Genomic DNA, 19992 nt, shown 5'->3' with positions numbered 1-19992 from the left:
GAAGAGTGCCAGTCACCCTTGTTCTAAGCCCTATACCCCACTCCCCTCCCAGAGCCAGGGAAAGAACCCAGGAGTCCTGACTCCCAGCCCCGCTTCCCTCCGCTCTAACCCACTACACCCCACTGCTTCCCACTAAAAGGGTTGTAGAAGAGACGCTGCTTCCTCCCTGCTTTGACTCCCTGTAATGATCAATAACGGGCATCAATATCACCTCCCGGTCTGAGCAGTACAACCCCCCCGCAGGAACGCAGCCCTGTCCTGGCAGCCCTGGACGCCCCAGCTGCCTGCAATGCCACATCACCCCCTGGTGGTCAAGAGCGTTCGTGCAGCCTGGTCACTTTCACTGGCAGCCAGTTTTCCTGGCAACTCACAGCTTAACTCGCAAAGATCCGGAAATCCCAAAATTCCCCTGTCTCAGTCCCTGCCCCTGAGCCAGCCGGATCAGAGCCAGCGCCCCCTAGAGGGGAGAGGCCCCGTGTCCCAGTCCTTGCCCCTGAGCCAGACGGATCAGAGCTGGTGCCCCCTAGAGGCGAGCAGCCCTGGGTCCCATTCCCTGAGGCAGCCCGGCCTCTACTCCCTCCTCTGTCTTTGGAGTCTGATGCCCTTTGGATTTTCCCCAGCAGCTTTCGAAGGGACCCGGGTGGCCACAGGGGCAGGAGTCTCTTAGCAGCCAGCCCCACGCCCAGGCTGAGCACCCCCAGCAGGGCTATCGTCAGGAGGGAGGCCAGCGGTCAGGGAGGGGGGCTCCTGGCTCTGCAGCTCCAGAAGAGGAAAGCCGGGGGCAGGTGGACGCTCCCTCAGTGCCAGAGGGGAGCGATGAAGGAGTCGCTCTGCTCCTTGGGGCGATCCTGCGTACGGACAGGGACTGGGAACACGCAGCCCCCCTGCTCCCAGGGCAGGGAAGGAGCAAACCAGCAGGATGTGATCTCTACCCTCGCTGGTCCCAGCTCCTGCGGGCACCTCGACCCGGCTTCGCTCTAGATCCCTATGTTGTGAACGGGCCAGTGAGCTGCAGAAACAGCCTTTGGCCGGCTACAATTATCCCTTCCCATTTCCCCCACCCACACCCCCCACACTTCCTAATTGACTAGACCATATAGTAAAACTGGAATTCAGTTTAGCTATACCTTAACCAATCATTTTCCTGAAATTTAACTAACCAATCCTAACATATTGTAACATGATTATGTAACCAATTATATCCCACCACCTTAATTAGTTTTCACCCACCAAAATTAATTATACAGCAGACAGGAACAATCACAGAACCAGACAGAGATTATACAGACAAACAACAGCAAAGTGGGAACTATAATGACAAGACAATACAGAAGTGAGGATTTTACATCCCAGCGATTGATAAGTGAGTTCTTGCCAGACAGGATGCTATCAAACTAAGTTTCCTTTTACATTTTCCAGGCACTTCCCTTTCTCTGGAGGTGATAGGCACTATCAGGACAGGATTGTATTCCTACCAGCCCAATAGCACCTTCTTTCAATGTGACTAGTTTGGGATGGGAGGATGTGACCGTTCGCTTCCCAGGTTATGGCTACCTCTGTTGCTTAGAGAAGGCCCTTACATGGGCAGACAGTGATTTTGATTCTTTCTTTTCTACCTCTAACTAGCCAAGTGACAAGAATACACCTACATTCTTTGAGTACAGGCCTTTACCGACAGGTCTGAATATCTATATCCTAACACTCCACCTCTTTTTTTTCTTTTTCTTTTGGGATCCTCCTGCCCAGGTATCCCTGGAAAAGCATAGGACATATGGCGACACATTCCCTGACAGAGCCAGGCATCAAGGTGGAAGGTGTCGCTATTCCATTTGTCCCACTGCCCCTTGTGTAGTCTAGTGCCCTGCACCTTCTCTCGTACGGCTTACCACACCTATTCCAATTAGTGTTCCAGACTTCCCATTAGAGTGGGCCTGAGAAGGTTGGGTCCGGGTTGTCTAGTACACTGCAGGGTTTGGAGGGCTTATTACATTACTTATAGGTTATCTCCCTTTGCAACGTAACACAACTACAGTTAACAATACAAAATCCACAGCAACACCGAGTCCTGACCACGGCAGTATGATCCAACATCCGAGACACCCCCAAAACGCGGCCTCTCCTCCTTCGACGGGGTCACAATCTTATGTGTCCAGTTGCTGGTAATTGCTTTTCCAAGCTCATCCAGCTAAACATGGAGTCCGTCAAAATCTCTGGCCCAAGTCTGAAAATATTGACCTCTGTCCTCCAAACAAGAAGGCCAGACTGTGGAGTGGGGTGAAAGGCTGTTAAAGACAATTGAGTCAGGACACCTGGGTTCCACCTCCAGGTCTGGGAGAGAAGTGGGGTGTAATAGATCAGAGCAGGGAGATTGGGAGCCAGGACTCCTGGGTTCTCTCGGGTTGGCAACCCTCCAGGATGTCTCCTGGCATTGAAGATTAAGCTTTAAGAAAAGATTATGTCATGTGATGAAACCTCCAGGAATATGTCCAGCTAAAATTAGCAACCCTCGTACCACCCCACTTTGGGGTGTTCGAGCAGGTCAGAACAGGGGGCTGACAATCAGGACTGGCAGAGGGTGTTGTCACCTGGCTAGAGACGGAAGCATTCTGGTAAAAACTGCCCATATTTTGTAACCACAAGAGTCTTTTCCCAAAAGGCGTGGATCGTAGGTAAACACCTACTCATCCAGCCCCATCCTTACTGGAATCTCCCCTCCCCTGCCGATCTCAAACTCCACTGGCCAAGAGGGCTCTGAGCTACGGAATAAATACAGGCCCCTGTAGCTCCCAGCTCCACTCGGCTACTCACAGAGAAGACCCAACCCCGAGAGAAGATGAGAGTCCAGATGCTGGCTGTCCTGCTCCTGTTCGTGTCCCTCCTTTGTGCAGAGGGAATCAGCGCAGCGTCCCTGGCTGGGGTGAGTGGGAGACCCTGTTCCATTCCCAGCCCTGCACAGACACACAGCGAGAGGGGGATCCTGCCCCAAAGAGATTCCGATGCAGTAAAGGGTGGGAGGGGAAACCGAGGCACTGCCTGGGGAAGTGAGTTGCTCCTGGTCACACACTAAGGCTGCGGCAGAGCTGAGAAAAGAATTCAGCAGTCCTGCCTCTCAGAGCCCCCCCACCCCTGCTGCTCTAATGCAGTGGCATTCCCTCCCCTCCTAGAGCCAGGGATACAACCCACAAGTCCTGACGTTCAGCGCCTGTGCTCTGGCCACTAGACCCCACTCCCCTGCCAGAGCTGGGGACAGAGCCCAGTAGTCCGCTCAGGACGTGCTTTGGAGACGGGTGTTAGATTCCCCGTGATCCCTCCGGAGCCACGACTGCTGGTCAAACAAACACGTGGGGCACAAGTGACTCCCTGCTCTCCCGCTCTGACAGGGCTCGGAGTCCCAGCACTCGGAGGAAAGAGGAGGCGAGTCCAAGGTGATGGTGAAGAGAGAAGCGGTGAGTAGCAGGAGGTGGCTTTGATTGTGTCACTGCAGGGAGGTGAAGGGCATGCTGGGTGCCATGGGCTAACCCCAGTAAAATCCTGTGGCAGGTGGTTCAAGAGATTTATTTCTAAAATGTCCCATCAGTTCACTGAATTTATATCCAGTGGTATGGAGTCCCACAGGCTAACCCCAGTAAACCCTGTGGTATGGAGTCCCGTGACTTAACCTTAACATATCCTGTGGCAATGAGTTCCACAGTTTAACTCTGACACTGTCGTATGTGTTAACCTCAGTAAAATCCCACCAACAAGCATCTCTCCTGCCCAGCAGAGGGCAGCGGTGGTCGGTCCATGAACTCTGACATCCTGCAGAGAACATAACCCTTTAGTATTCACTCTTTGCAGGGAGTCAGGAATAGAACCCAAGAGTCCTGATTCCCAGCCTTGTCCTTCCTCCGCTCCCCCCAGCCCCTGATGTAACCACTAGACCCCACTCCCTCCCCTCCCAGATCAAAAAGTGCCTACAGAACCACATGTGAATAATAGTTTGGGCATAATCTGAAAGGGGAGTGGTGTCTCGGGATTAGAGCAGGATGCTGGGAATCAGGACTCCTGGGCTGTGTCCCTGGCTCTGGGAGGGGAGCGGGGTCTAGTGGTTAGCGCAGCCGGGCTGGTAATCAGGACTCCTGGGTTGTGTCTCCAGCTCTGGGAGGGGAAAGCAGCTTGGGAGAAGGTAGTCGGGGGGTCGGTTAAGGGTATGCCTCACTCTAACCTCTCCATCTCTTCCAGAAGGCTCCGGATTTCGTTTGTCGCTTCTGCTATAACTGCTGTCCTGGGAACCGTGGCTTTGGGTTCTGCTGCTCCTCATGAGCCCCTTTGCCGGTCATCCTTCAGGCGCCGCAAACCTCCCCAGCCCTGCCTGGGAGCAGATCCAAGCCAGCCTGGGGCCGAAATCGCCTGGCACCGAGCAACTGGACTCGGGATGGGTGGACGCTAACCCTCCTGCTCAACCCCAATAAAGTGTCTGCCTAGACGTGGAGTTTGTGTCTTTATTCTCACGTGCCATGTGCCTGTCGCCCATTCCCACCCTGCCCTCTGCATCACAGCACCCCCTAGTGCCGCAGTGGGGCATTGGAGCCAGCCCTGACTGCCAGGGAGACACCCTACCCCACCCCACCCCTGCAGCACAGCGCCCCCTAGTGGCACACTGGTGCAGTGGGTGAGCACTGACGGCAAAGTGACCACCCCTCTCAGAGGGCCGCTGACTGCAAGTACAGAGAGCTTAAGACATTTGCTTCAGATGACGCCTGTCCGTGGTAATTCTGGTAACACAATGGAAGAGTCCCAGTCACCCTTGTTCTATGCCCTATACCCCACTCCCCTTCCAGAGCGCGGGAGAGAACCCAGGAGTCCTGACTCCCAGCCCCCGCCCTTCCTTCTACTGTAACTCACTAGACCCCAGTGCTTCCCACTAAAAGTATCTCCTGAAGGGGCCGCGCTGAGCTCGCTATCTGTGAGCGAATCTAGGCCGCCCGTACTGTGACATCTTGGCCTGGGGTCGGCCACAAACTGACACAGTTATTGAAATGTTCAGCAGCATCTTCGCCCGCAGGGCCGGCGCATGGGGCCTTGGAGCCTCCTGCAGTGACTGAGCTCAGGGCGACCTGCCAGCCACACCCAGATTTCAAGGGCTGCTTCTATTTCTGAGGGGGTTAACCCACGAGACTCCCTGCCACTGGGTGTTAGAGGGGTTAGCAGACAGGACTCTCTTCTAGTGGGCATTACCAAGGTTAACCTGCAAGAGTCCCTGCAACTCAGTATTCGTGGAGTTGTCCCAGAGGACTCTTCCCCTGGATATTTGTGGTATAGACCCGGAAGACTCCGTGTCACTACATATTGAGTGTTAGTGGGTTAACTCATGTGACTCCCTTCCACTGGGTATTAGTGGGGTTAACCTGTAGGACTCCTTGCTGCTGGCTATTAGTTGGATTAAGCCCTGAAACTTCCTATCACTGGATTTTACCAGGTTTAACTCATGTGACTCCCTGCCCCTGGATATTAGTTGGGTTGCCCCATGAGTTGCACTAATGCCATGTACAGAGGTGATATCACAGCCCTGCTCCCCATTCCCCTGCCAGCACAGCCTGGGGGGTGGTATTTGCCCCTTTATCTGTGGACTAAAAATGCCCCAGGTCACCAGACACCCCTAAATTCAAAGGCCTGGTCACCCCACTTCCTAGACACCCTGCAGGGAGCTGGTGAGGGGCAGAGAGCAAAGATGCAGCCCCCTGGCCCAAGCCTGGCTCTAAGACGGGTTCAGGGGTTAATCGTTAACCAGGCATTTTCCAGTAACAGATCGAGTTCCTGACTCTGGGGCTGCAAATCTGGGAATGACCTACATGGGGGAGCCAAGGATAGATGGGGCGGGGAGTGGGAACCAGTGGGGGTGGGGCTGGGAGTCAGGACTCCTGTGTTCTCGACTCTACCCCTGGCTGCAGGACCTCTTGTGTGCTGGCCTAGAAAGAGCGGGGCAAGCCCTACTCGCGGTGTGACCCATCTGGTTACAGCGGCCGGGATTGTCAGTGCCTGGAAGAGCTGGAGATCTGGGGGCCTGCACGTCGCCTCTAAGGACGGACCCTGGTTTGCACAGCTGAGCCCACATGTCTCCTGCCCTGCTGTGCTGTCTACGGCGGGGGCAGATCCAGGCATTAGTAGGAGCATTGCCAGCAGATCGAGGGAAGTGATTATTCTCCTCTATTCGGCACTGGTAAGACCACATCTGGAGTATTGCGTCTAGTTTTGAGCCCTCCACTACAGAAAGGATGTGGACAAATTGGAGAGACTCCAGCGGAGGGCAACGAAAATGATCAGGGGGCTGGGGCATATGACTTACAAGGAGAGGCTGAGGGAACTGGGCTTGTTTAGTCTGCAGAAGAGAAGAGTGAGGGGGGATTTGATAGCAGCCTTCAACTACCTGATGGATGGAGCTTGGCTGTTCTCAGTGTGTGGCAGATGACAGAACAAGGAGCAATGGTCTCAAGTTGCAGTGGGGGAGGTCTAGGTTGGATAAATCATGATGGGACGTCTTTCTAAAGGATCCACACTAGGGAGTATTTGGGGGCCGTTCACAGGCCTGTGTGACACAGGAGGTCAGACGAGATGATCACAATGGTCCCTTCTGCCTTGGAATCTCAGAGTCTAGTGTATATTATCTAGTGTGTTAAGCTCAGTTTGCGGTTTCGTTTATTTACTAGGTAATCTGCTTTGATCTGTTTGCTATCACATATAACCAATTAAAATCTATCTTTTTGTAGTTAATAAACTTATTTTATATGTTAATCCAATCCAGTGTGCGTTTGACTAAGGTTCTGGGGAAAATCTCAGCTTGGTTTCCACAAGTGTGCATGGTCTTCTTCACATTGAGGGAGAGTCGAACCGGGTATTAAACCCACATACTGGCCAGATTTGACGAGGACAGGACAGCACAGCTCTGGGGTCTGAGGCTGGGAGGCCAGCGGTCAGAGAACCGGCAGATAATTGCAGGTGGGTGTGTCCCTGCCTGTGTGAATGCTGGTGAAAAGGCTGCCTGGAGGGCTTTGCAGCTTGTCACAGCAGCACAGCACGAGAGGGAGCCCAGTCTGGTGGGTCAGGGGGCTCAAAGGTACCCCAGTTCCAGGTGGCAACCTGGAGCAAACCCCTCACAGAAAGGTCTAGGTGCTGCTGGCCTTGGTCTGGGCCCCGTCCTCTCCCCTGTTCCCTGTCTCATGCTCACACTGAAAGGGCTGTGCTGAGCTCGCTATCTCTGAGCCAATCTAGGCCGGCCTAGGGTCTAGCTGATAAACAGCCCCAGCCCACAGCCCCACAGTGCGATTCCCCAGCCCCGTCGGCCCAGAGCTCGGCCACAGACTGACACAGTTATTGAAATGCTGAGCAGTGTCTTCGCCTGCAGGGCAGGGCCGGCGCGCGGGCCCTTGGAGCCTCCTGCAGTGACTGAGCTCAGGGCGACCTGCTGGCCTTGCCCAGATTTCAAGGGCTGCTTCTGTGTGTTAGGGGGTTAACCCATGGGACTCCCTGCCACTGGGTGTTTGTGGGGTTAGCACACTGAACTCGCTTCCAGTGGGCTTTACCAGGGTTAACCTGCAGGACTCCCTGCCACTAGGTATTGGTGCTGTTAACAGGTTGGACCCTCTTCGACTGGGTATTAGTAGGTTAACTCATGTGACTCCCTGCCCCTGGGTTTTAATGGTGTTAACCTGTAGGACTGCCTGCCACTGGCTGTTAGTGGGGTTAACCCCTGGAACTTCCAGTCACTGGATATTAGCATGGTTAACTCATGGGACTCCCTGCCCCTAGGAATTAGTTAGGTTACCCCATGAGCCTCACTAATGCCATGTACAGGGGTGATATCACAGCCCTGCTCCCTATTCCCCTGCCAGCACAGCCTGGGGGGCATTCGCCCCTTTAGCTGTGGATTAAAAATGCCCCAGATCACCAGACACCCCTAAATTCAAAGGCCAGGTTGCTCCTCTTCTCAGACACACTGTGGGGAGCAGGTGAGGGGCAGAGAGCAAAGATCCAGTCCCCATGGCCCATGCCTGATTCCCAGGCAGGCTCAGGGGTTAATCGTTAACCAGGCATGTTCCAGTAACAGATCGAGATCCTGGCTCTGGGGCTGCAAATTTGGGAATGCCCCACACCGGGGAGCCCAGGAGGGATGGGGAGGGGAGTGGGATCTAGTAGGGATGGGGATAGGAGTCAGGACTCCTGGTTCTCTACCTCTGGCTTCAGGACCCCTTGTGGTTGCTGGCCAAGAAAGAGCAGGGCAGGCCTCATTCACAGCGTGACCTCTCTGGTATCAGTGGGATTGTCAGTGCCTGGAAGAGCCACAGAGCTGGGGGCCTGCACGTCTCCTCTAAGGCAGGACCCCGGTTTGTGCGGCAGAGCCCACACCCCTGCTGTGCTGTCTATGGCGGGGGCTGATCAGATCCTGTCAGGGTGTAAATCCAGCACCCGCAGCTCCCCTTTATTAGCTCAGGTCTCTGACAGCCTGCGAGGTAGAGACCTAGGACATGGGCTCCTCTATGCTCCCTGCCCCCACCAGCTCTGCTGGAGCCCCTCACTCCCGACCGGCAGCCCCCTGCTAGCTCAGCCCTGAGCTTCCCCCACTCCCCTGACTGCTTCGCTTCAACACCCACGTTCATCTGAGTGCACGGGAGGCCGTTCTGGTGGCAGGAAGAGGCCGGGGGGAGGAGTCCCAGAGGCAGGTGGGTTTTCATGAAATGCCCCCAATAAGAAGGCAAGAAATCCCGAAAACAAACAAGAGAAGCACCTGAGGAAGGAACAGATCCCAGGAGTCCTGACAGCCCTGTCCCGCTCTCTTACTCTAACCACTAGACCCCACTCCCTTCCCAGAGCCAGGTATTGAACCCAGGAATCCTGACCACTCATCTCTGCTCTGACCCGCAGGCCCTGCTCTCCCAAGCTGGAACAGGGGTCCTGGCTCCCAAGCCGCGGCTCTCAGCCCCTTAGCCCGGCACGGGACGCTCAGCGGGGAGTTCCTCTACCTGGCGGGGCCACCACACTCCAGTCCCCTGCTGGCTGCGAGCGAAGACTATGAGGCTGGAGCTGGGCTGCCTGGTGCTGTGGATCCAGCTCCTCCCCTGGGGTCCAGGTTCCTTCGCAGGTCAGTGAGCTTCCTTCTCGGGGTGGGGGAGAGCTGCGCCCCCTCCCACCCCCGTCCCAGGGTGGGGGAACAGGAGCTGTGTGTCTGCCATAGACCCCCGTGTGACCAGCACAGGGGGACTTGGAACCAGGACGCCTGGGTTCTAGCACCAGATCTGGGAGCGGAGTGGGAGGTAGGGCGGGGGATCATCTGTGTTATTATCTCTTCTGAACTGATCGTCTATACTTTCCACGGTATGCATCCGATGAAGTGAGCTGTAGCTCACGAAAGCTCGTGCTCAAATAAATTGGTTAGTCTCTAAGGTGCCACAAGTCCTCCTGTTCTTTTTGCGAATACAGACTAACACGGCTGCTACTCTGAAACCTGAAATGTTTATTTCTCCTACCGTAACTCTGCCCTGTTTGCACACGGAGGTTGTCCCACTGCAGCGAATCTCTGTCCCATTAGATTTCAGAGTAGCTGCCGTGTTAGTCTGTATCCGCAAAAAGAACAGGAGGACTTGTGGCACCTTAGAGACTAACCAATTTATTAGAGCATAAACTTTCGTGGGCTAAAACCCACTTCATCGGATGCATGCAGTGGAAAATATAGGAGGAAGATTTTATCTACACAGAGACCATGAAACAATGGGTGTTACCAGACACACTGTAAGGAGAGTGATCAAGTAAGGTGAGCTATTACCAGCAGGAGAGAGAAAAAAAACCTTTTGTAGTGATAATCAAGGTGGGCCATTTCCAGCAGTTGACAAGAACGTGTGAGGAACAGTAGCGGGGGAAAATAAACAAGGGGAAATAGTTTTACTTTGTGTAATGACCCATCCACTCCCAGTCTCTATTCAAGCCTAAGTTAATTGTATCCAGTTTGCAAATGAATTCCAGTTCAGCAGTCTCTCCTTGGAGTCTGTTTTGAAGTTTTTTTGTTGAAGAATTGCCACTTTTAGGTCTGTAATCAAATGACCAGAGAGAGTGACGTGTTCTCCGACACACCACACACCAGAACCACTAACCCAGGAACCTACCCTTGCAACAAAGCCCGTTGCCAGCTGTGCCCACATATCTATTCAGGGGACACCATCCTAGGGCCTAATCACATCAGCCACACCATCAGAGGCTCGTTCACCTGCACATCCACCAATGTGATCTATGCCATCATGTGCCAGCAATGCCCCTCTGCCATGTACATTGGTCAAACTGGACAGTCTCTACGTAAAAGAATAAACGGACACAAATCAGATGTCAAGAATTATAACATTCAAAAACCAGTCGGAGAACACTTCAATCTCTCTGGTCACTCGATTACAGACCTAAAAGTTGCAATTCTTCAAAAAAACCCTTCAAAAACAGACTCCAACGAGAGACTGCTGAATTGAAATTAATTTGCAAACTGGATACAATTAATTTAGGCTTGAATAAAGACTGGGAGTGGATGGGTCATTACACAAAGTAAAACTATTTCCCCTTGTTTATTCCCCCCCCCACCCCCCACCCCGGTACTGTTCCTCACACGTTCTTGTCAGCTGCTGGAAATGGCCCATTTAGATTATCACTACAAAACGTTATTTTTTTCTCTCCTGCTGGTAATAGCTCACCTTACCTGATCGCTCTCCTTTTTTGTGTGTCTGGTAACACTCATTGTTTCATGGTCTCTGTGTATATAAAATCTTCCTCCTGTATTTTCCACTGCATGCATCCGATGAAGTGGCTTTTAGCCTACGAAAGCTTATACTCAAATAAATTTGTTCGTCTCTAAGGTGCCACAAGTCCTCCTGTTCTTTTTGTCCCGTTAGAGCGAGTCAGCCCCCCATGTACCCATGGAGAAGCTGGTACAAAGAGGTGCAGACTGGGAAGGCTTTACCTGAAGGGCAGGGAAAGAAGCGATCGTTTAGCTCTGCTCCTCAGGGCGATCCTGCGTACGGACAGGGACTGGAAACACGCAGCCCCCCTGCTCCCAGGGCAGGGAAGGAGGAAACCAGCAGGATGAGACCTGTCACCTCATGGTCCCAGTCCCTGCATGTGCCTCGGCCTGGCTTAGCAATAGGTCCTTCTGTGGCGAACAAGCCAGTTAGCTGCAGAAACAGCCTTTGGCCGGCTACAATTATCCCTTCCCTGGGGAAGCTACCTGGTTAGCTGGTAAAGGGCAGGATCTGTCTCTCACTGACCATTTGGGCAGCGCCCGTCGCAACTGGGCCCTGATCTCAGCTGGGGCAGGGACTGTCTCTCACTGTGTCTGGGCAGCGCCCGGCATGACGGGGGATTTCTAGTTATTGTAATACAAAGAACCCCAAGTATGAAGCGACAGGGACGGCAGGCTGGGAATACTAGTGGGTCGCGCTCTGTGTTTTCTGCAGCTTGAACGCATTGCACCCCCGCAGGTGCCCCTTCCCCCTCTATTTCTGGACTCCCTGAACCCTCCCCCCAACTCCTCTGTCACGCCAAGGGCTCTGGCTGCCCACCTTCTCCCCTCCCCCCATGTTAGGGTACCCCAGTCTTCCCCATATCCCCCCTCGCCCACTATTGCCCCCCATTCTCCTCCCCCACACCAGGCGTTTTGTGTGCACCCCCAGATCCCTCTGTCCGCCCCAGTTCCTCAAGCTCTGCTTTGCCCCGTACCCGCATACTGGTGAACGCCATTCTCTCCCCTGCCAGGGGCTCCGTGTGCCCCTCAATCCTCCCTGCCTCCCACACCAAGGGCCCCCAATCTCTCTCCATGCCAGAGGCTCTGTGTGCCCCTCCATTCCTCCCTGCCCCGCACACCAGGTTCCCCTGTTCTCTCCCCTGCCAGGAGCTCTGTGTGCCCCCCATTCCTTCCTGCCCGGCACACCAGGTTCCCCCATTGTCTCCCCGTGCCAGGGGCTCCGTGTGCCCGCTCGGGATCACTCGGGGTGTCTGTCCGAGCACTTTACGAATCCTGGCAAACGTGGTGATGAAATCGCCGCAGCAGCGGGCCCCGGGGGGCCGGGACGCAGCCCTGGGCTGACTTGTCTCTGCCCCCCTCTGCACGACGCTGCAGCCCAAATGAAGGAAGCTGTTCGCGTCCCGGCTTGGCGCTGGCCCAGCCGTGGGTACGCTAGGCAGGCTGCCTGAGCCGGGGGAGCTGCTTCTCCCAAGGGGGCTGAAGCGGGGGCAACAGGTGAGGGGGAGGAACAGTGGAAAATCCCCAAGCAGGAAAACAAAGCGAGCCGGGGGCAGCATTCGCCTCCCACATTGGCCGGCCGCCTGGAGTGAGTCATTGCGAGGCCAGTTAACCCCTGGGGATCTAACCCCGGTACCAGGCCGCCCTGCCCCGTGTCTATACTGGCCACGCCAAGAGCCCCAGTTCCCCGGGTTGCTCGGTGCTTCCTTTGCAGGGGTTGGGCTGTGTCCCCGTGGCCCGGGGCTGCGTGCTCATCGGGAGTGGGGGGGAGTGGCAGGCCGCTGGGCAGAGCCACATTTACAGTCCACTGCTGCTGGGGGGGGTGCGGGGGGGAGGTAAACTCCCATTTCCCCCGGCCACTTAGGGCTTAAGAGAACAGGAGGACTTGAGGCACCTTAGAGACTAATAAATTTATTTGAGCATGAGCTTTCGTGAGCTACAGCTCACTTCATCAGGTTAAGAGTTTCGCTGGCTCGCACCTCCGCTGGGCCAGCGGCAGCCTGGGATAAGAAGGCAGCGGAAGGCGGAAAGGCCCCTGTCACGGCGAACGGCTCCCTCTGAAGCCAGGCAGGACTCTGGGGAAGTCTCCTCTCTGGGAGCAGCCTGTCTGGAGGCTCCACCTTCCTGGGTCTGACCTCGGAGCATTCAGCATCCTCTGCCCCTCCGTGTGCTTCCCACAGTGAGTCCACTCAGGCGGGGTCATGGGGGGGCCAGAGGATCCTGCCCCCCAACTCCGCAGTCAGACGTGACTCTCAGCCAGCCAAGAAAACACAGGTTTATTAGACGACAGGAACATGGTCTAACACAGAGCTTGTAGGTGCAGAGAACAGGACCCCTCAGCTGGGTCCATTTTGGGGGACAGTGAGCCAGACAACCACGTCTGCACTTCACTCCATGTCCCCAGCCAGCCCCAAACTGACTCATCCTCCAGCCCCTCCTCCTCTGGGCTTTGTCCCTTTACCGGGCCAGGAGCTCACTGGATTCCTTTGTTCTCCCACCCTTTAGCTCTCACCTTGCGGGGGCAAGGGCCAGGCCATCAGCTGCCAGGAAACAGGGTGTCGGCCACTGTCTGTGTCCAGACCCCTGCACACACCTGCCCTCTAGGGCTCTGTAACGATCATACACCCTTCTGCCACCCCCTAGATACTTAAGAACTGCATAGGGGAAACTGAGGCACCCCCACACTATTCAGAGGAAACATTAAGAACAGTCCCGCTTTGTCACAGCCCCCAACCCCAGCTCAAGCTCTAGCATGGTGGGGAAACTGAGGTAGGGTGGGCGTGCAGGCGTGTGCTTGTTCTGGGGCACGCTGGCCTTGTTCTGAGGGCAGTTCCCCGGCCTACACCAGACGAGCTGGTGGGATCTACGGCTCCGGTGGCAGCTGAACCTGCTGGGGCTCCAAGCCCTTTGGCACACGGGGGAGGGCTGCTCCGCGAGCTGGCACCCAAGGGTGCCAGGAGGCCACGGAAAGCCGCGCAGGCTGGAGCCGAATGAGACCCAGGGAACCTTAAAAGCACATGGGCCAGGGTGAGGAACCCCAATGCAGCAATCGGGGGAGCGGCTGCGAGACGGTGGTGCCTCCTCTTTGCCACACGCCAGGGTCCCCCAGTCTCCCCCCATGCCAGGGGCTCTGTGTACCTCTCACTTCGTCCTCTGCCATGTTTAGGTCCCCGCTCCCCTCCTGCCGGTGGCTCTGTGGCCCCCATTTCCCTCTCCCCCATGTGAGGGGCTCTGTTTGTCATCCCCCCGTTTTCCTTCCCCCCATGCCAGGGGTTCTGTGTGACCCCCATCCTCCCCCCCCCCCCATAGCAGGATTCTTGATCCCCCCACCCACCCCCCCCGCATGCCAGGGGCTTTCTCTATGCCCTCTTCTCCCCACACTTTTCCATCCCTCAATGTTTGTGACCTGTGGGGGTGGGGGCGCTGGGCGCAGCTGAGTGGGGGGGCCGGGGGAGGCTGGTTAGGCTGCCACTCCGCACTCAGTGCTGGAAGCCGGCTGCGCTGATCAGATGCAGCCTGGGGTGGGGGGCTGTGTGTGTCCCCGGTTTCCCCCGTTCTGTGTTTGCGATTTCCCCCCAGAAATCACCGCCGGAGCTGGGTAATCCACTGGCGCATAGCCAGAGCGGCAATTAGCCCATTGGGTTCATTAGTGAAATCTGTGCTGTTCGGGTTTGAGTCTCGCTTTGCCTGCTCCCAATGGCCTCGTTACCTGATTTGACCTGATGCCAGCTTCCCTTGAACAAAACCGGATGAGTGTGAGACATGAGGACAAACATTTAATGCGTGTGTGGCGGGGGGAGGGTGGAGAGTGTCTGCTCTTCGTGCCGCAGAGAGCCCTTGGTACAGAAATCCCTGCTCCCATGTCATGTACGCAGCTAGGGAAGTGACTCAGGTGATAGGATGGGGAAACGGAGGCATGATGTGATTAAGTGACACACCCAAGGTCGTACAGAGACAGGGATAGAACCCAGGAGTCCTGATTCCTAGCCCCTCTTTGTGCTAACCCAGTGATTCTCAAACTTTTGAACTGGTGACCCCTTTCACACAGCAAACCTATGAGTGCAACCCCACCTTATAAATTAATCCCCCCCACACACATAATACCCTTGTGACCCCCTGAGGGGTCACAACCCCCAGTTTGAGAACCCCTGCTCTAACCCACTAGACCCCAGTCCCCGGCGCCAAGGATAGAACCCAGGAGTCCAACAAGGAAGATGCACTAGTATCATGTTGCAGGGAGTCCCACAGACACACCCCACTAACATCTAGTGGCAGGGAGTTCCATAGGACCCTTTTGTAGCCCCTCCCCATGCTTGTGTCTCTGTACAGATGCCAACTTCACTGTGGTGCAGTCTCCGTCTGAGGTGGGCGTCATCCGGGGAGACAACGCCACCCTGAACTGCACCTTCTCCCGGGGGCTGTCCCCAGACAAGGGCGCCGTCTCCTGGTCCCGAGGTGGGCCGGGGGGAGAGGCCGCTGTGCCCCTGCGAACCCGCTTCGCACTGGCCTATCCCGACACCTTCCTGCGCAGAGGGGAAGGGACCCTGGCCATCACCAACGTCAGCCTGGAGGATGCTGGGAAATATGTCTGCCGGGTGCTGCTGTGGGGCACCGGGGAGGCCCAAGGCAACGGGACCCAGCTGCGTGTTTATGGTAAGGGTCCCTCCCTGCATCCTCTGGGGAGGGGCGCGGAGTCACAGTCAGGGGCTGGGACCTTTGTCCCACTCTGGCTTAGCTGCTCTCATGGCTCCTGTGTGTGGGTGTGTTCCTTGATCTGTCCGCCCCCTGCTGGAGGGGATGAGAACTGCTCTGTGTGTGTGTTGCCCCCTGCTGGAGGGGATGAGAGCTGCTCCGTGCATGTGAGATTAGAGCCAGCCAGTTCCCTGCCCTGGGGCTGGGTCGAAGCTAGCACCCTCTACATGTCCCGTTCCACTCTGGCAATGTCTTTATGACCCTTTCCCAAGATGTGTCAGTCTGATTATTTTTCCCCTCTCTGTCGGTCTGTCTCCCCCCGTACCCGGCATTTGTCTGTCCCGTTTCACCCCAGCCCAACCCTCCCACCCAGTTATTTTCCTCCAGTTTCACCCGAAGCCGGAGTCAAAATGGACCCTGGTTTGCAGAACCGCTGGTTTCTACCCCCCACCTGCCCGGCTCACCTGGTACCGAGGGAGCGTCCATCTGCCCCCAACCCAGCCACTGCAGGAGTGTGGGGACCCGACCGGACCCCTCCAGGCTTCCACCACCCTGGACTTACCCTCTTCAGGACCAAGAGCCACCTATACCTGTCAGGTGGGGCACCCATCCCTGCTGGTTCCCCTCAGCACTGATTACACCTATGGTGAGTAGGGGGAGACCAAATCCTGTCATGTAGCAGGGAGTCCTGTGGGTTGGCCCTACTCACTTCCAGTGGCGGGGAGTCTCGTGGGCTGGTCCCAGTTACATCCAGTGGTGGGGAGTCCCATAGGCTGGTCCTGCTCACATCCAGTGGCAGGGAGTCCCACAGGCTGGCCCTGCTCACTTCCAGTGGTGGGGAGTCCTGCAGGCTGGCACCACTTGCATCCAGTGGCAGGGAGTCCCACAGGCTGGCCCCACTCACATCCAGTGGTGGGGAGTCCCGCAGGGCAAGGGAATGACGTGGTGATGGGGAAAGGGTTTGGGAGGATTTGAGGCTTCTGGCTAGATGCAGAGCGTCTCACACAGTGACAGGCCAGGGCGTTTGCCTCAGGAGGGGCTGCAGGGCTGGTGGGTACCAACAGGAGAGGGGAAGGTGCTGGACATCAGCCCCATGTGCTCGGTACAGCTCATCTGCCTGGGGAGAGACCTGCAGGGACACTGGGAGCCTCCTGGGGATCCGGATTTTCCCTGCATCCTTAACTCTGGGGCTTTCCCCTTCCAGACCCGCAGCACCAGGAGCCCCCCTCCCTGATCGCTGGCCTCAACCTCCTGAAAATAGCCCTGCTGGGAGCACTCAGCCTGGGCATGGGGCTGGCTGGTAAGAGACTCCTGCCCCAGTGTCCCCCTGAGCCCCTTCAAAATCTGCAGGTTTTTTAAATGCCAAAGGGCATCAGACCCCAAAGGCAGGGACGGGAAGGGAGACCCTAGCTGGGCAGGAACTGGGACATGGGGTCTTTCCCCTCTAGGGGGCATTGGCTCTGATCCGGCCCTAGGGCAGGGGATTGGGACATGGGGTCTTTCCCCTCTAGGGGGCGCTGGTTCTGATCTGGCCCTAGAGTGGGGGACTGGGACACGGGCCTTTCCCCTCTAGGGGGTGCTGGTTCTGATCCAGCCCTAGGGCGGGGGACTGGGACATGGGCCTTTCCCCTCTAAGGGGCCCTGGTTCTGATCCAGCCCTAGGGCGGGGGACTGGGACACCGGGCCTTTCCCCTCTAGGGGGCTCCATCACTGTCTCTCACACACACCAAAAGCAAGGCTCCCTGCGGTGGGTGTCTGGGGCGACTGAGGCAGGAGCCCCTCCCTGGGGGGTTAGATGCCAGGGGCCAGATACAGAGATGGGAGGGTTAGCTGCAGACCTGCTGGACTCCTAGCCGTGCTCATGCCCCCTTTCTTCGTGGTCCTTCCTTCTAGCCTGTCGGAGGTCTGGCCTAGGGCGACGCCGCCCGCTCCGGGGGAGTGAGGCCCTGTCACAGAAGGAACCGGTCCGTTCAGTGCTGGGACTCACCACCAGGGGGTGCCCTTCCATGGGCTCCCCATCTCCAGGAGCTGCACCGGCTGCTTGGATTCTGGGGGCTCAGGCAATAGAAGGAACTGAGACTCGGAGAGGGGGAAAGGATTTGGCCTGGGTCATGCAGATGGGGAGAGAACCCAGGAGTCCTGGTTCCCCTCCCCCTCTCTAACCACCAGACCCCACTCCCCACCCAGAGCTGAGAGAGAACCTAGGAGTCCGGGCTCCTAGCCCTCCCCCTGCCCTAACCACTAGACCCCATTTCCCTTCCAGAGGTGAGAGAGAACCCAGGAGTCCTGGCTACCATCCCCTCCGCTCCCACTCTAACCACAAGACCCTCAAACCTCTCCTGGAGCCTGAGATAGAACCCAGGAGTCCTGGCTTCCAGCCTCCCTGTGACTCAGAGGGAGCCAAGGGTGAGAGGATGAGGGTGAACGACTGGGGGGTGGCAGGCGGGGTTGGGGAGGAGTGATGACTCAGGCAGAGTGGATGAGGGTGCCCCCTAGAGGTCCAGTTCCTCCCACCCTACCGCCCACTGCCCCGGCTCTGGCATGCCATGTGCCCAGGCTGTGCAGCGCCCATCTCTGATCAGTGTCCACACTGCACATGGCACATTCCTGGCACATTCCTGGCAGGCTTCGCATTCTCAGGGCAACCAGGGATCCTCCTTCCGCACTGCGGCCAGCCAGCTGTCCCTTGCCTGTGTGCTGCTTAGCATCCCACCGCCTGACAGCCCCAGGAACCCCACTGCACACTGCTTCCCTGGCACAATCTGCAGGAATCAGGACATGAACCCTGGTGTCCTGGCCAAATGCCATCTCACAACCCCCTGCAGCATTATGTGCGGCTGTTCCCCAGCTGCCCCGCCCCAGAGGAGGCTACATCTCAGCACCAGGCACACCATCTCTCTGTTGTGTTGGCTGTTAAACATATGAGGGGATAATAGCCTACTACTCCTGCAGTCCTCCATAATGGGATAACAGCCTACTACTGCAGCCTTCCTACAGAGGCTCACCCAGCGGAGCGCTGTGGGGCTTATACTGATTTCTAAACTGGCAATGTTCCGCCCCATTCTGCACCAGTGGAGATAGCTGCGGCTGTTAATAAAGCCCTTATCAGATGAAATAAGCTGAACACAGCCCTGATTCCCTTGTGCCATCCCGGCTGTCGGGTTTCAGTGCTGCGCTCTTATCTAAACCCTCGAGGTTGCCTGGTTCTCCTGATAAATTAATCAACAAACAGCCCTTAGCATGGAAATCAGAGGTTGTGCCACTTCTTCTCAGCTGGAAGGAGACATAAATTCAAATACTTGGCCAGATACGCAGCTGGTGACAAAGCAGTGTAGGTGTTGCTGATTGGCACCAGAGATCTGGCCCCATTGACCCCAATGGCGCTCCAGCCGATTGACCCCAGCTGGGATCTGGCCCCATTGACTTCAATGGAGCTCCGGCCCATTGACCCCCGCTGGGATCTGACCCCATTGACTTCAATGGAGCTTTGGCCCATTGACCCCAGCTGGGATCTGGCCCCATTGACTCCAATGGAGCTCCGGCCCATTGACGCCCGCTGGGATCTGGCCCCATTAACTCCAATGGAGCTCTGGCCCATTGACCCCAGCTGGGATCTGACCCCATTGACTCCAATGGAGCTATGGCCCATTGACCCCAGCTGGGATCTGGCCCCATTGACTCCAATGGAGCTCCGGCCCATTGACCCCAGCTGGGATCTGACCCCATTGACTTCAATGGAGCTATGGCCCATTGAGCCCAGCTGGGATCTGGCCCCATTGACTCCAATGGAGCTCCGGCCCATTGACCCCCGCTGGGATCTGACCCCATTGACTTCAATGGAGCTATGGCCCATTGAGCCCAGCTGGGATCTGGCCCCATTGACTCCAATGGAGCTATAGCCCTGTGACGAAGTTGGGGATTTTTGTCGTGTTTTACATGAATAGCGTGTGCGCGCCTCAGTTTCCCTGTGTGCTGCATGTTTAACAAGGTGGTGGGAGAGGGTTTGTTGTTGCAGAGGACCAGGTGTGACCTCGCCTAGCAGCCAGGTCCCCCAGAAAACGGCCTGGAGATGGGGAACCCTAACAACTGATGACCTGGTGACTAAGAGGCCAACCCTAGCTTGGCCATCAGCCGGTTCTGGCCAGTGGGAGGACAAAGGGCTGAGGAGAGAGGACCCCAGTGACCTGACCAGCTGGTTCCAGCCAGAGGGGAACAAAGGACGGAAGAGAGAGGGCCCCAGCGACCTGTTTACCTGGACAGAAGATAAAGTGCAGGGTCTTGGGACTGGAGGGAGAGAGCAGGCAGAGCGCTCCTGCTGTGCTGGGGGAGGCCAGGCCTGAGGCCCTGAGTTTCCTGTGCTGGGTTCAGAGGCTCAATAAACCCCCCTGTGTTACGCTGGCTGAGAGTCGCTCCCGTCTAGAGAACAGGGGGGCATTACTCCCTCTGGGAGTGGAGGCCCCAGGGGTTCAGAGCAAGTGGACTCCCTGAGGGGGCCCACGGCGAGGGACAGGCGTGCTGGAGGCTCAGAGAGGTGCAGTTCCAGGAGATGGAGG

The 19992-nt window shown here is 56.6% G+C and overlaps 1 protein-coding gene and 1 long non-coding RNA gene across 3 annotated transcripts; both read left to right on the top strand.

Moving 5' to 3' along the window:
- Positions 1-2776: 2776 nt before the first annotated feature.
- LOC311512573 lies at positions 2777-4382 on the top strand. Of its 2 annotated transcripts, none has more exons than XR_014709479.1 (3): positions 2777-2917; positions 3381-3446; positions 4225-4382. It is a non-coding gene; the product is annotated as an uncharacterized lncRNA (long non-coding RNA). The 2 variants fall into 2 exon arrangements; XR_014709480.1 differs by having other exon boundaries at positions 4222-4382.
- A 1590-nt stretch (positions 4383-5972) lies between these two features.
- Positions 5973-19802, top strand: LOC311512434 (tapasin-related protein-like). The gene is made up of 6 exons (XM_084613641.1): positions 5973-6199; positions 8899-9115; positions 15077-15400; positions 15795-16085; positions 16644-16739; positions 17333-19802. Exons 2-6 carry the CDS (start codon positions 9046-9048, stop codon positions 17599-17601), a joined length of 1050 nt encoding a protein of 349 aa, XP_084469767.1. The 5' UTR covers positions 5973-6199; positions 8899-9045; the 3' UTR covers positions 17602-19802.
- Positions 19803-19992: the final 190 nt, after the last annotated feature.

Source organism: Lepidochelys olivacea (assembly GCF_965140295.1).
Source record: "Lepidochelys olivacea isolate rLepOli2 genome assembly, chromosome: 24".
Lineage (NCBI taxonomy): Eukaryota > Metazoa > Chordata > Testudines > Cheloniidae > Lepidochelys > Lepidochelys olivacea.
This window is presented reverse-complemented; position numbering and strand designations above follow the sequence as displayed.